Source organism: Lithobates pipiens, unplaced genomic scaffold (assembly GCF_037356315.1).
Source record: "Lithobates pipiens isolate NorthernLeopardFrog02 unplaced genomic scaffold, aLitPip1_a1.2 Scaffold_19, whole genome shotgun sequence".
In the NCBI taxonomy this organism is placed as follows: Eukaryota; Metazoa; Chordata; class Amphibia; order Anura; family Ranidae; genus Lithobates; species Lithobates pipiens.
This window is the reverse complement of record NW_027507764.1, coordinates 328,635,496-328,652,345: the sequence shown is the minus strand read 5'-3', so window position 1 is coordinate 328,652,345 and position 16,850 is coordinate 328,635,496. Positions and strand designations below refer to the sequence as shown.

Here is a 16,850-nt window from a genome sequence, read left to right as displayed (position 1 = left end):
CCAGAGAAGGGGGAAAAAAAATTCTGCTTAAGTTTACTACCGCTTTAACAGTTAAAGTGTTACTAAATCAACAACAGTAAAGTCAATCTGTATATGGAGCATAGCATGCTTGTTATACACGCTGTCTTAAGGGGTTAATCCTCTGCATTGTGTAAAAAGGCTGGTTTTATCCTGTATGCATAGATCCTTCCCTCCCTGCACTGTATCTGGGGAAGGCCAGCTAACACAGGCAGAGTAGCCAACCTGCACATGCTCAGTTGTGTCTTTTATGCTGGGCAACACATTTACTTGTTCACCAGAGCTAGCCAGGTCATCTGATATTGATACAATTTCCTGAGCTCTAAGCACTGGAGAAACTCTGCAATTTGTCATGTAACCATGGTATACAGATCATCAAAAAAGGTATATAGTGGCAATATTTTAATGTAAAAAGGAGGATTTATAAGCTGTAGGCACTGTGGGGGGGGGGGGGGGGTGAACCATTTTCATATTACTGGGTTTAGTAACACATGAAGACCAACCTGAGTGTCCCAAGGTGTCATCTCAATACGTGTTGGGAGGATGTTCTGCAAAAGTTACCATTTCCCAACCATGCTAAAACCTCACTCTATACCATCTGTTTTGGGCTACCTGCCTCCTCTCACCCCTTAAACTCAGAATTATAAGAAAACCTATTCGTGGCTAAAAGATATCTATCATCTCACATGGACCCCTGACCAAAAGTGCCTGGATTCATATGGTTAACTCCTTAATCACCATAAATCATTTATAAATCTTGATGCCAACTGATGTTGTATCACCATTTGTGATGTGTGGATGATTATATTTCGCCCTCCATCAGATAAGTGGGATATTTACTAAACTTGCCATCAGTGATTACCCTTTATCAATTTTTTTCTGATATCTATCTAAAATATTATATTATATATAAAAAAAAAAAAAATAAATAAAAAAAAAAAAAAAAAAAAAAAAAAAAAGGGCAACCAGATAACATTCCCACACAGGGGATATGGGAATAAAATGAAAATACAAAATAAAACATGTTATAAGGATATAAGTTATAGACTGACACCGATCCTCAAGCCGAGGTCAGGGGTCAGTTTGTTATACCCAAGGGCTAAGGTAGGCAAGGGAGAGTGGAGCTCTCCACAATAACAGGGAGAGAAAAAAAAATGGGAACACACCAATTTTGTGGAGAACAGAGCAGTGGGCAAGAGGCCCAGAAAGGGTACAAGTAAGGATGGCAAAGAAGGAGTGGGAAAGGAAAAGGAAGGTCCCCAGGCTGGGGATGGGGGTCATATTAATTTTTAGAGTCCTAGACTGGTCGAGTGCAAAGTAGAGAATGCATAGGACCAACATGAGGCCCACACCTTAAGAAATTTGGCATAGGAGTCGTGCAGGATACTGGACATTTTTCATGAAGCATGAAAGCATGAGGGTCTTCAGGATATTCTTTACCTCGGGAAATGAAAGAGCCTGTTTTTCCAGGCCTTTGCTTTTGTGCGTTTAACTGCGATAAATAGGTATGTGGCTAGTTTCTGCTGGTGAGAGAAGAGGCCTGGGATCAGGGAATGGAGTCATGAAAATTTGGGGTCCTTGTGGAAGGGTATGTGAAAAAAATGAAGACAGGAGACCAAAGACCCTTGACCAGAATCCCATGATACAGAAGCAAGACTACCATATATGCAGTTCATCTCCTCGCTGAACACACCCCCAGAAGCATCATTCACCGCATGATGGGTTTGACTTGGTGATGTGGGCTGGGACCCAGTACAAACGTAGGAGAACCTTATAGGCTGCCTTCAACCTGGCAGAGCATGAACACGCTTCGCTATGCTGGACCAGGCTTTGCTCCAGTCTGCAAGGTCTATGGGGGACAGGTCACGCTCCCATTTAATCACTTAAAGGGTAGTAGAAGTGCTGCCAGCTGTGAGCGAGTAGTTGATTTCAAAGTAGTCCAGAGAGGAGCTAGCCCAGCGATAGGGAAAGGAAGATTGGAGATGTGAGTCTAGGGAACGCGGTAGAGTAATGTTCAGGGCAGTTGTGTGGCTTAATTTGAAGACCAGAAATAGCAGCAAAGCGGGCTAGAAGGTCCTGAAGGTTTGGTAGGGTTAAGATAGGGTTGGTGAGGGTCAGGAGGGCATCGTCGGTGAACATGTTCAATTTATAGCATTCTTCTACTTAGGGAAAACCATTGATGTTAGGGTTTGCCCTGAGGACATTGGCCAGCAGTTTGATTTTTTAATACTTATAGATAAGGTTATCAATTAAAATGCAATACACAAGGTTGTATAGTTTTACCTCCAAGAAAAAAAGCCACGCAAAATGCAATAAATTCAGTTTTATTTATAAAAACACACAAACTATTCAAAACTAACAATTTATCTTAAATTATGACAAACATAAAATAAGGTTATTAGACAAAAACACCACTATGCAATAGGATATGCATCATAATTATGTAAATCTAATTTTTAATGCCTGTCTTGGGTATGAAAACTGTATCCCTTTTGGAGGATGGTTAATAAAATCCACTTTATTTAAAGATCTATTTACAGCACTCCTTTGCTTTTTTAGGTGGAGTGTAACAACATTACGTTGTAGTCATAATTCCAAGTCATGCCCCAGCCGTTCAATCTCTTCCAAAAGGAAATCTATATCAGTCTTATCAGAGGCAGGGTTGGAAAACACCATTCGGAAGAAGTTAGGCTTGTCTTTAAGAGGTTGATAACTGACCATTGCAGTTCCTTCTTCCATCATCCTTGCTTTAATTTTGGCAGCAACCTATACAATTTTTGAAAGTACAAACAATGAATACTGAGCAACCGAGTGCAATTCTAAAATGGGGATTATCCCATTCAAATTAAAAAAGGCTCAATTCACTAAACCATAACAAAATGCTATTTGTTGCTTTTCACCCGTAGGATTGGCAGGTTTGCTGAACATATCCGTTTAGTGAATTAAGACTAAAAGCAAGTTTTCATCTCAGGCTGGCCACACATGTTCAAGTTTCTTGTACAGATTTCCTTTAGATTTACCAAAAAACAAAATATGGGAGGTCAAAACTAAACAACGTCCAATTGTATCCAATTAGGCAGGCCCTTGAGCTACACAGTTTAAAAGGTAAATCCAAAAGAAAAAAAAAAATGGTACCCGAAAAGTGAACATGTATGGTCAGCCTAAGAGTACTAACTACAGACAATAGTGGAACTTAGGGATGCATAGTTTCTATCCTTGTTGCCTAGCATACAGATTATAAAAATCCATTCAGGGCTTATTAGATGAGTTAGAAACACTAGTATTTTAAGCCCCCCTTTCTGCCCCCCATCCCCAGAGTTGACATATTGACTGTGTAGAAGGTTTACTTTAAAAGAAAAAAAAAAAAAAAAGTTTGTAACATTCTCATGTGCACTGCAGAATTAGGATACAGTCGGCCTCCTTTTCAGTGATGCCAATCACTTGGGAAATGAGCAGGTTGGCAGGAAAAAAAAATAATAGCATATGAACACGCAAAGCTAATCCAGAAGATGAATTACTGAACATGAGCAAAAACAAGTCAAAAAGAATATATGTATTTATCTTAGATCAATACCTCATTTTAAAATGTGCATTATTACAGTTTTGTCCTTGTCATAAAATGTACATGACTGTCTAGATTACCTGTTGAACCAAGATGACAACCAGAAAAAAATAAAATAAAAAAAAGGGTTTTCGGTTGCGTTGAGAGACGGAGCTGTAAAAGTCAATTGTTGCTTAGCACTGCTATTGCATATGGCAGAGCCAGTGTTTGTAAGGAGAAAATCTTCTGCCATGTACATATCATTTTAGTTATGGCTGCTTCCATGTGAATATAATTGTAGGAGAGAGAATAATTATATATATATATATATATATATATATATATATATATATATATATATATATATATATATATATACACATATACATACACACACATTCCATATAAACCATTATCCATTTTTGCAAAAATAGGAAAAACACACACACTTTTACCTTGTGCAGCTTTGCATTCCATTCTCCGTCTCTTGACATACCACGGAGACAAGGTGGTATATACCAAAAGCAAACGTTACTATGCTCAGGCTATGACATAAGAAAAGAATTCCATTATCAGAATACAAAATGTTTTGTAAGCAAGTTAGCATTGATGCGAAAGGTATACTAAAGGGCAATTTACTAAACAAGTTAATAATTTTACAATTGTGTGAATATTCTCAACTCCAAAATCATGTGAAAAGCAAATTCCTGTTCACTAATTTCAGCTGAACAGGTTTGGATAATTAAACTGAAAAACAACTTATTAAATCAGCCCCAATGTGTTTACACTGTTGTGGGTAAGTGCACCACCAAATCAGTGCCACTTGCACAAACAGATGGTGTACCTCCTAAAACCTTCTGAAGATCTGTTAAGCAATACACATTTGCATGCTAAAATTTTAGGAAACACCCATGACACCTCAACTTTTATACATTAGAAATACCTCCTATTAGGAGAATCAAGCAAGGCAAAGCAAAAATTGTAGACTAACCGGTTCCTGACCGGCGCGCGCTGTTGCGTCGGCAGAATGGCATGGGTGCACAAATGGGCGTACCTGTACGTCCCTTTGAATTTGCCACCATGCCATTGCGTGCACACCGCTGGCCGTGAGCTCAGTGAGTAGGATCGCGGGTCCCGCAGTCTCGATGTCCACGGGGATACCACGATCATCTCACAGAGAGGAAGAACGGGAAGATGCTAATGTAAACAAGCATTTCCCTGTTCTGCCTAGTGACACTGTCACTGATCATAGCTCCCTGTGATCAGTAGCTATTATCAGTCATGAGTCACACATACCCCCTCCCCCCTACAGTTAGAACACATGCCTAGAACACACTTAACCCCTACAGCGCCAGTGTTAACTCCTTCACTGCCAGTCACATTTACACAGTAACCAATGCAATTTTAATCACCCTGATCTCTGTATAAATGTGAATGGTCCCAAAATTGCACCAAAATTGTCTGACTTTTCGCCATAATGTTGCAGTCACGATAAAAATCGCTGATCGCCGCCATTACTAGCAAAAAAGAAAAAAAAATGAAAAATGCCATAAAACTGTCCCCTATTTTGCAGACGCTATAACTTTTGCGCAAACCAATCAATAAACGCTTATTGCGATTTTTTTTTACCAAAGCTTTACAGAAGAATATGTATCGGCCTAAACTGAGGAAAAAATTTTAAAAATATTTTTGGGGGATATTAAAGCAAAAAATATTGTTTTGTTTTTTCAAAAAATTTACTTTTTTTCTTTATAGCGCAAAAAATAAAAACCGGAGAGGTGTTCAAATGCCACCAAAAGAAAGCTCTATTTGTGGGGAAAAAAAAACATCAATTTTGTTTGGGAGCCACGTCGCACGACTGAGCAATTGTCAGTTAAAGCGACGCAGTGCCGAAACGCAAAAAGTGCTCTGGTCTTTGGCCAGCAAAATGGTCTGGGGCTTAAGTGGTTAAGAAGACGCAAGTACATATTTAATAGCTCAATTCTTACCTCATCAGGAAAAACAAGTTCAAAGTTCTCCAGTGTTTTAAGCTTTTTGTACAAGTACTCTGCATTTTCAAGGCATTTGTTAATTTGAAGCTCAAAGCCACAAGTACCCTTAAAAACAAAAATGCAAAACTCAGATTAATAGGAAAACAATTTTAGCCCTTTTATTTTAAATACAAAACTACCTTTCAGGAATATATAAAATACAATAAAATATTAAATGTAAACCTGAACCCAGCGCTCCCATTTGCTCAGCTGAACTTACGCGCTCTGACCAATTAGCACTATGAGAAGCTCTCTCCTCATTAGTGCTCAGCAGCTGTTATAAATCCAAAGACAATACTAACCAATGTGGTTGACCCTACAAATCAAACACAAACAGCGCTCTATTGCACAATCTGAGTAATTACTCAGGTGTCTATTGTCTTTACAACAAAAAAACTCTTATTACAACAAAATAAACCACATGTAGAACATGACTATCATTTTGTAATATAAAAGAGTCCTTCAGGCAGAGAGACGTGTGGATAGAGCCATATCTTCCCGTGTGCGGTTATGTTTCTAAGGCAGTAGATGACTGTCCTACACCATCACAGTTTCCACCAATTTGCGTGCCCACATAGATGGCCGCTTACCAGAACACCTCTACAAATGGACCTGTATAAACTGGGTCTTTCTGTATGGATGATTCTTCAATGCTCCTTACTCCTCCACTCTCTATTACAGTATCCTCATTACACGTGAGCATGTAAAAATACAAGGGGGCTTGTATAGTGTTATACCTTTTATTAAAATAGCACTACGAACATCTCACCGCCGACCGGTCTTTGCTTTGAACCGTCTGCTGGTAGAGTCCCGGGATTAGTTTGCTATTGCCGACCATACACTCCACGTCACCACGCACTGACGCGTTTCATAATTACATCTTCAGAGGGCGTGGTCACGCTGTACATGCTGTGTATTTATATGGTCGAACGGGGGGCGGTGGCATCACGTGTTCGACAACGTTATCCGTCTTCCGTCACTCCCCTCCCGTTCGTTTGAATGGGGAGCTGTCTGCAATGTGTGTCCTTCCGACCTCTGCATTACTACGGAATAACATTGCACGGACTGCGGATATGGTGTCACCTATCTCAGGCTCCGCGGCCAGCCATTCAAACGAACTGTCATCACCCTTCACACTCCAACTTTCATTAGATGTGCGTGGAGTGCACAGCTATAAACACAATATAATGCTTTCAACAATCACTATAATGTCTATTCCATATATGTTACATCTTTTGTTGCATTTCTGCACATATTCTCTTCTAGACGATATATATTGATAACCAATACATTGCAACAATGACATAAAAAAATCCTATCCTCCAAGATGTTAATCTCTACTTCTCGTCTTTTTTTCATAAATACTTAAAGGAGACTACCTCTCTCTATGGACTCCCCCAGTTTTAAATTGTTGTTCGCTACAACTAATATTATGTGTTTATCGTATTGTAGTGATGACTTATATTGCAAACTCTCACTCTTTTTCAATGGCCCAGTAAGAACATTAGGTTGAAACAGATTAGAGTGAGAGTTTGCAATACAAGTCATCACTACAATAAGATAAACACATAATAGTTGTAGCGAACAATTAAAACTGGGGGAGTCAATAGAGAGAGGTAGTCTCCTTTAAGTATTTATTAAAAAAAGACGAGAAATGCAAGTAGAGATTAACATCTTAGAGGATTGGATTTTTTATGTCATTGTTGCAATGTATTAGGTTATTAATATATATATCGTCTAGAAGAGAATATGTGCAGAAATGAAACAAAAGATGTAACATATATAGAATAGACATTATAGTGATTGTTAAAAGCATTATACTGTGTTTATAGCTGTGCACTCCACGCACATCTAACAAAAGTTAGAGTGTGAAGGGTGATGACAGTTCGTTTGAATGGCTGGCCGTGGAGCCTGAGATAGGCGACACCATATCCGCAGTCCGTGCAATGTTATTCCGTAGTAATGCGGAAGGACACACATTGCAGACAGCTACCCATTCAAACAAATAGGAGGGGAGTGACGGAAGACGGATAACGTTGTTAAACACGTGACGCCACCACCTCCGCCTCCCGTTCGACCATATAAATACATAGCATGTAAAGCATGACCACGCCCTCTGAAGACGTAATTACTAAATGTGTCAGGGTGTGGTCACGCGGAGTGTATGGTCGGCAATAGTAAACGAATCCCGGGACTCTACCAGAAAAAGTTCAAAGCAAAGACCGGTCGGCGGCGAGATGTTTGTAGTGCTATGCTGACTTGTTTTTAAGCCTTTTTATCATGTGTACATGTTAGCGCATTATGTAAAAGGGGGGGGGGGGGTAATTTTAATAAAAGGTATAACACTATACCAGCTCCCTTGTATTTTTACATGCTCACGTGTAATGAGGATACTGTACTAGAGAGTGGAGTAGTAAGGCGCATTGAAGAATCAACCATACAGAAAGACCCAGTTTATACAGGTCCATTTGCAGAGGTGTTCTGGTAAGCGGCCATCTATGTGGGCACACAGATTGATGGAAGCGGTGATGGTGTAGGACAGTCATTTACGGTCTTAGAAACATAACCGCACGGGGGAAGATATGGCTCTATCCACACATCTCTCTGCCTGAAGGACTCTTATATTGCAAAATGATAGTCATGTTCTACATGTGGTTTATTTTGTTGTAATACGTTTTTTTGTTGTAAAGACTATAGACACCTGAGTAATTACTCAGATTGTGCAATAGAGCGCTGTTCGTGTTTGATTCGTAGGGTCAACCACATTGGTTAGTATATACTTTTATTTAAAATAAAAGTGTTTTACAGCCTTCAAAAGCAATGTCCATTGATTATATCTCAGGAAAATAGTTATGGGTCAATTTTACATTTAAAGTGTATTTCAGCTTTTGTGGACACATTGGGAAGATGCCTACTTTTTTTTCTTTATTTAATAATTCTCCTGTTCAAAAATCCTGCAGCGATTTCCCCTTCTATGTAATGTCAAAGCCAAGATCCAGGTAAACAAAAATCTCCCTAGCAGTAGGGCTGGTAGTAGACGACATCCTCTCATCCAATTCAGGGCATAACTCGAGGATGTTAGAGGACCGTAGACAGATAAGAGTGCGGGGAGATGAGGCTGTAGTGACTGGTCTAGCACCATGGAGGAGCCTATGAGAGTGGACGATCCGATAAGCAGATTTCTGTATCCTGTCCCACTAGACATAAGAGAACAGGTAACCCTTGTAGTGCGGGTACAGCCCAGATTTCCTTGCGTACAGCTTTAAAGACGGGGCTGTGGAGGAATGTTTACCATCATTAACACTGTCTGTACAGTGCTTGCAAATCTCAAAATCAGTTGCAAATTAAATGTGCACACTGTCCTGACAAAGGGTTAAAGACTGTAAAAGCTTGGGTGGTAAATCGCATGTTAAACTGAAAGCTATTCTAAACAAAAGAATCCTATATAAAATCGGTTTTAAAGATACAATTAGAAACTGGAATTAATGCCCCCTTTCCCTCTCCCTTGAACCCCTCCTCCCCTTTTCTCTTTTTTCCTGATCTGTACCCTTATGGCCTCATTTTCATCTTCTCAGTACTTTCCTAATACATTCTTATACTTTGGTCTGTAGACTCAGCCAGTTGTTTAGGCCAATGTCTTGCACCATGTAGCAGAGTTCTTCAAGCTTTGCAATATTGTTCATTAAACGGTAATGCATGCTCCCAACTTTTTTGGCAATTGCAGTTTTCATTGTGTGTGCGTATCCTGCAAGGGTGACTTATTAAAAAGAAATAAAATACAAGTTATTGTACCAGAAATAAGTTATTTATGTAGGACTGCTCAGCGGCACTAAAAATGTTCAGCAGCAATTTTAAAGGTTTTATTTTTTGCTCTTTTCTCCTCTGCTTGATGGGCAGTCCAGGGAGATAAAGGAGGCTGGATTGTGCTCGAGTGGCTGCTGCCACAGCTGATGAGGACCTCCCTCAGCAACCCTGGGCAGGACAACTTCTAATTGACTGACTACTTGGGCCAGGGGGAGGTCAAGTCCTGCCCACCGCCTGTTTGGGACACCCACCGAGTGAGTGGGCTGACGGCACCCAGAATAAAATGTCAGTCTACTGGGACCCAAGCTGAAAGTGTGTGTCTGGGAAGTATTGTGTTGAGTCCTGGGATAGAATCAATGTGCCTGCTGCTGGAGCCCAGGAGTAAAGGGCTCAAGGGCTGCTGTGCTTCATGGGACCAACTGTTGGGGTTAACCTGGCTATAGGGAGACCACCCAGGGACACATGTTCTGTACTAGCAGAACTGGTGTGATGTGGAGACCAGGCTGCTGGGAGTCACCAAGGCTTGCTGCCGATTGCCAGGACTCTGGGGAGGACTTTGTTGCAGAAAGCCACATGGCTGCTGTTTCTGCATCTGGAATGCATGCCCTGAAAATCCCCACATCTTAACTGTATTACTACTGCAAAGGGTTATTCTAGTATCCATTTTAAATAAAAACCGGAGTTAAACTTACTGGTAACTCTTTATCTAGGAGTCTTCCAGGGCAGCCTCAGACATAGGGCTCCTCCCTCCGGGACAGGAAACACATTCACCCAAATCGTTAAAAGGCGGTCGTCCAGGCCTTCCCATTCAGCTTCCACAAGAACTGCCGGAAGGCTCTGAAAGACATAACACACTGGCACAACATTAGTATATCCCCTTTTACTCCAGCTAAAAACTCTGGGTGGGAAACTAGGCTGTCCTGGAAGACTCCTAGACAAAAAGAGTTACCCGTAAATCTAACTCCAGTTTTCTCTCATCTTCCAGGACAGCCTCTGAGATAAGCAAGAAACTTACTCTGTTAGGGCGGGACCACTGCCTGGAGGACCTTTGTCTGATCCTTAGCAGCCAGGTCCAAGCGGTAATTCTTTGCAAATGTGGAGTAGATGGACCAGGTCGCTGCTCTGCAGATCTCCTCTGGAGTGGCACCGGCCTTCTCTGCCCACAAAGAGGACACTGCCCTAGTTGAATGTGCCTTACCTATAGGCGCTTGCCTCCCTGCTAACCTGTATGCCTCTAAAACGGTCATCCTAACCCATCTGGCGATGGTGGATTTAGATGCCTTAAGTTCTTTGCGTGACCCCGCGTAATTTTCAAAGATTCCGACTTCCTGAACTCTTTGCTAATTTTTAAATAAACTAAAAGGCTACGCCTAAAATCAACTAAACTGAATCCTCCTTTCTCATCACCCTCTGAAAAGGATTAAAAAGTTGGTAGGATAATGTCTTGAGTTCTGTGAAAAGCAGAAGAAACCTTGGGGAGGAAATTAGGATCTATTTTAAAGCACAAACCTATCCTCCAAAATCAACAAAAAATGCTCTCTAACAGAGCGCCTGCAACTCGCTCACTCTCCTGGCTGAGGTAATTGCAATCAAAAAAGCGTTTTTTAAAAATAGCATCAGATTTCTCCAGAGGTTCGAAGGAACTTCTTGTAAGAGCATTAAGTACCAAGGCTAAGTCCCAGGAGTACCTGGATCTTCCTGCCCCTGTTCCGCCAACCAGGAATTGAACCTTTTCCACACCTTGGTGTACTTGGCCCTGGTCACTGGCTTACGGCATTCTAAGAGTCCTGATGACCCTTTCTGAAAAGCCTTGGGCCCTTAAAGAGGAAGTAAAGGCACTTTATATATATTTTTTTTAAATGCAACCTTCAAGGCAAAGGCATAATGAGCTAGTATGCATAGCATACTAGCTCATTATGAATAACTTACCTGAGGACGAAGCTCCTGAAGCGGTCCTTCATCTTCACCGTTGCCATGTATCCCGGAGTGATTTCCAGGTCTCACTGCTCCAGTGCTGTGATTCGCCAGAGGCGCGATGTTGTCACTCCCGCACATGCGCACGGGAGCCGACATGAGCGCCATATCGCTGTGATCTGCGGCCTGCTCAGTGCAAACCGTGTAGGTTTAGGAGATATTTCTTGGACCTACAGGTAAGCCTTAATCTAGGCTTACCTGTAGGTCAAAGTGGTTTGTAAGGGTTTACAACCACTTTAACAGCTGTTCCTCGGATACCACACTGTAAGCCTGAGGGTCTCCATTTGAGGATGCTGGACTAGATCCTACCACCTCGGAAGATGAATCGGAGGATATATTGGCAATTTCTGTAGGACTGTAAACAAAGTCCTTCTTGACCAAAACGGGACTATCAGAATGAGATCCGTTACCTGGGTCTGAAATTTCTGAAGGGCCACCACCAGTCTTACTGGGGGAAAGGCATAACACAGGTTGAAGTGCCTTGCACTGGCGAAGGCATCTATCCCTTTGGCTCGATCCTGCGAGTGCAGGAGAAGAACTGAGCAACCTTCTTGTTGCTTTCTGAGGCGAACAAATCCACCTCTGGTATGCTCACCACCTGCTCGAACACTTCCTGGTTGAGTGACCATTCGTCCTGTTTCACACACTGGTGACTGAGAAAGTCCGCCAGCGAGTTCTGAGCCCCCTTTAAATGAACCGCTGATAGCGACGCTAGATTCATCTCGGCCCAAGAGAAAATCTCTCTCCCGCCATCTTCTGCAAAGCTGCTTGTTTATATAGGCGACAACAGCTGCATTGTCTGACCTCACTTGGAGGTGTTGTCCCCTTATTCTTTGCTGAAAGGCTGCCATCGCCCACTGTACTGCCAGCAATTCCCTCTGATTTGACGTCCGTCTGGCTTCCACCTGAGACAAGGATCCTTGAGCCATATCTTTTTTCAGGTGTGCACCCCAGCTGAAAGAGCTGGCGTCTGTTGTCAGGACCAGAGCTGTTGGTCTGAACCACAACAGACCCCTGTCTAAATTGTGACTGGTTCTCCACCACCACAAAGTTATTTTGACCCTTGTGGGTATCGGCATGGGTCGATCCAAACTCTGTTGGCTGCCATCCCAGTAATGCAGCAAAGAGCCTGCAGCTGGCGCTGGGGGATCCTTGCTCAAGGGACTGCTGGGAAACAGGATGTCATTAAGCCTATCACCCTCATGACATCTCTGACCTGGGCTTCCTGATTGCTCTGAAGTCGCGCTACTGCCAGACCTACCTTCTCTATCTTCTCTGATGGGAGAAACACCCTCCCCTCTACAGAGGGAATTATGTAACCCAGATACAGTACTTCCTAGGTTGGGATCAACTGGGACTTGTCCAGATTAATCAGCCAACCAAGAGAACACAGGAAGTGTTGCGACTCCTGTAGATTCTCTTCTAGCTGCCAATAGGACCGGGTGACAAACAGCAGATCATCCAAATAGGGGATCACTGTAATGGCCCTGACACGTAGCAGAGCTAGAGCTTCTGCCAGGACCTTTGTAAAAATCCTGGGAGAGGATGCTAGGACAAACTGAAGAGCCCTGAACTGGAAGTGGAGAATTTCAGAGTTCACCTTTACAGCCAACCTGAGGATTTTCTGGAAATCCTGATGTATCGGTACATGCAAATATGCGTCCCTGAGGTCAACTGTAGCCATAAAGCATTCGGGAAACAGGAGGTTCGTTATCGTAAAAATAGACTTCATCCAGGGAACGATAATGGACCGAAAGGGGAGTGGTAGCTCAGGGATCGGCATGACAGGGTGCCCAGTTACGTCCACAGGAGATGGTAGGCGGAGCGGCCATATAAAAGAGGGGCGGGGCTGAGCAGGAGCCAGCCAGAAGAAGGGACAGAGAGGAGGCGGTTTTCCCACACACACTCCCTTATGTTGTTGATGGTTAATTTTATATGCCGTCATTACAGGTTCGTGTGAAGGGGGTCGTCATGACAACTGTGGGGTGGGCAGTGTTTGGTTTGTTGGTCAGTGACGGTAGCAGTAACAGCTGTGGTAAAAGGGGTGGGGGGCTCATCTGTAGTATGGCCCCTCTGGTGTATTTCATCAAATGGTTGATGAATACTGGTTTGGTTGCACTGCGGGAAAAGGGGTGTCTCCAAGCGGCACAGCTGGAAGCCTATGATGGTTGGTAAAGGTCCCGCAGTGTACTAGTGATATATTTGGTGAAAGAGGAGGTAGCTCCGTCACTGACCAATAAATTGGGGTTTGAAACATGTTTCTTTATGGTTGTAATTACATTGTTTTATATTAAAGTTTTACATTATTCGGTTAATAAAGGCTGTTATGGCCATTATACTACATGAGAACGGTGTGGTCTCTTACTCAGGGAAAAGGTGGGAAGGGAGTATGAAGGGGCTGTAACAGACTAAGAGGGGGGTATCTGGGTTGCACTGGTCATGAACCGCTTGTACCTGATAAACCTGTTCAGGGGTCTGAGATTGTGGACCAACCTGAATTTGCCCGATGGATTTCGAACTACGAACACGTGGGAATATACCCCCTGTCCGTCTTCCGCATCTGGAACTGGGCTGATGACCTGTTGGTCTAACAACTCTCCCAACAGCAGACTCATGGCCTCTGCCTTCTCCCGGTCTCTGGGTAACTTGGTTACTAGGAAGATAGGTGGGGGAATGGCACTGAACTCCAACTTGTACCCGTTTTTTATTATCGCTAATATAAACGGGCTTGAAGTTGCATTTGTCCATTGTGAGAGGAAATCCCCCAACCTTCCTCCCACTGGAACACAGGAGTCACTAGGATTTTGAGGTGGTTTGAGGGGGATTGAATAATATCCCTCCTCTGCCACGCCCCTTGTGACCCGACCAGTGTTTAAGCCGACCCTCTCTCTCCTGCTGGGACTGTTGCCTAAGCCCTCAAAAAAGACGCCTGCTCTCAAGCTTCTTTTTCTCAGGAAAGGCTTTCTTTTTGTCTTGGGTACGTTCCAGGGCCTCCTGGAGCCCAGGACCAAAAAGGTGGTCGCCTGAGAAAGGCAATCCACAAAGCCTGAGTTGTGATGCTGCATCTCCTGACCAGGCTTTCAGCCATACAGCCCTTCTTGCCGCATTAATCAAAGCCGCAGACCTAGCCGCTAGCTTCACTGACTCCGCAGAAGCATTGGCTAGGAACCAAACTGCCTTAAACAAAGGGAAAAGGACTTTAGCAGCTGTTGTCGGGACGTGCCTGCAGAAATATGTGATTGTAAATGGGTTAACCAGCACTCCAAATTTCTAGCCACACAGGTGGCTGCAAGGGCAGGTTTGAGTGCCATGGAGGAGGCATCCCAAGCCCTCTTCAACAGCACATCACCCCTTTTGTCCATCAGGTCCTTAAGGGATCCTAGGTCATTGAAGGCCAAATCAGTCTTCTTGGTAGCGATTTTCAAGCTTCATGGGGATATGCAAAAAATGCCAGAAAAACGCAATTAAGTTGCCAGTAATCACAGATATAACAGTTGCTTACAGATTATTGGTAGCGATTTTCAAGCTGCATGGGGATATGCAAAAAATGCCAGAATCATGCAGTCACTCAGCCCCCCCTGAGCCTTCAGTGATATCACTTTATGCAAAATTGCATCACAGTTTGTGCTCCACCTCGAAACCTCTCATATACTATTCAGCAGCGACCAGCGATAGCAGATGAAAAATAGAGTGCAGTTTAGTTCCCAATATTCACAAGTATATAGGCTGCTCACAAGCTGTTAGCTGTGCTTTTTAGGCTTCAAAAAGAAAAGCGCCCCCCCCCCCTGTGCTTTCAGCGGTATCGCCTTGTTCAAGATTGCTTCTCCTTTTACTTTTTTACTTTATTTCCTTACTAACCTTGAACAGTGTCCATAGAGTGGTGGTCAGCATCATATTTTGCTTGTTCAGCTTTACTTTCTCCTGTCACCTTTCACCATCCTTTCACCATCCAGCTCCGTTCTTTCGTACCCCCCCCCCCGGAGGTTCACAAGCTCTCCCGAGGCTCCCCGAACTCTTTCCGGGATCTCCCGATCTCTGCCGTCCTCTGCCCGACTCCTCTGTGACACTTCCGAGGCTTCCGAAGGGAGGATCACATCTGTCGGCTCCGTCTCTCAAGCCTTAGACACGGACCGGCGCTCGGATCCACTCCCTCCCTCAGCCTCTCTCAGCTTCAGATCTGGCGGCGCAGGGACCGGCACTCCACGGGGTCCTCCAATCCACCGGACGTACGGCTCCAAAGAACGGCGTTCCACGTGCTCTCCACCTCCTCACAGTGATCACGCCAGGCACTCCATCCACTTAGCCACAGGTGAGGGGGTGAAAGGGATATCCCTTATGCAGCTCGGAAATTTGCTGTGTTAGCAATCCCTGAGTGAGTCCTTCCAGGGAGATTTCATATGCGGCTCAGAGTCTCCATAACGTAGCTTAACTTCTGTGCAGATATTAATATATAGGCTCCATAATCTCTTTATGCCACAGCACAGGCACCAGCAGCTTCCAACACCAGCGTGTCAGCATGCCGACCTCATGGAGCTTACCTAGTCAGCAGCTCCTCCCCCCTCCATCAGGTGTGTAAGCAACCTTTATATCTGCGATTACTGGCAACTTAATTGCATTTTTCAGGCATTTTTTGCATATCCCCATGAAGCTTGAAAATCGCTACCAATAATCTGTAAGCAACCTTTATATCTGCGATTACTGGCAACTTAATAGCATCTTTTCTATGGTGTGTTTTTTTTTTTTTTTTCCTCAGCCATCTTAAGTAGATGCTTTTGAATAGTATATGAGAGGTTATATGAGAGGCTTTGATTTGGAGCATAAACAGTGATTAATGGGAATAGAGTAAAGGGGAGGAGGAGAAGAAAAGAAAAAAGAAAGGAATATATTATATATATATATATATATATATATATATATATATATATATATATATATATATATATATATATATATATATATATATATATATATATATATATAAATAAATAATGGCACCTAAAAAGGGTAATAAACCACTTTGCTCTGGAGGGAATAAAAAGGACAGTAAAGGTAAAAGCAATACAGAGGCTCAAGCCACACAAACCACTCATATTAAGGAATTTTTCCAACAATTACAGCCTCAAATATCGATGCAAACATCACATATAACACATTCATCACAGTTATCTCAGGAGGTAATAAACTCTGTGGAATCATCTTTAGTATCTGGTATATCAGGAGAAGAAATGGTAGATCATCCTAGAAATAGTTCCCCCATAGATATCCTGGAAATGGAAATAGATGACAAAAAGGAGAAGGAAGAATGGGATATTAAAGCTTATATAACCTCCTTACCCACAAGGGTGGATATGGATCACTATGTTCAGAGGATGGAGAAAGCGTATAAAACAGAAATCCAAGAGATAAAAAAACAAACAATTGCGTTGGAAACGCATGGTAAAATAGAAGGTATGAATATAAGAATGGGAAGTTTGGAGAAGGAG

At 42.8% G+C, this 16,850-nt stretch overlaps 1 protein-coding gene across 2 annotated transcripts in view; it reads right to left on the bottom strand.

Moving 5' to 3' along the window:
* Positions 1-2,333: 2,333 nt before the first annotated feature.
* LOC143996785 (glutamate decarboxylase 1-like) overlaps positions 2,334-16,850 on the bottom strand; it is a 126,983-nt gene continuing 112,466 nt past the window's right edge. For both annotated transcript variants that reach the window (XM_077492046.1, XM_077492047.1), the window contains 3 exons: positions 5,548-5,655; positions 4,015-4,104; positions 2,334-2,784 (listed from right to left, as the gene is read on the bottom strand). In XM_077492046.1, coding sequence (XP_077348172.1) covers positions 2,605-2,784; positions 4,015-4,104; positions 5,548-5,655 — 378 coding nt within the window. In that variant the 3' untranslated portion in view covers positions 2,334-2,604. The remainder of the gene's footprint in view (positions 2,785-4,014; positions 4,105-5,547; positions 5,656-16,850) is intronic.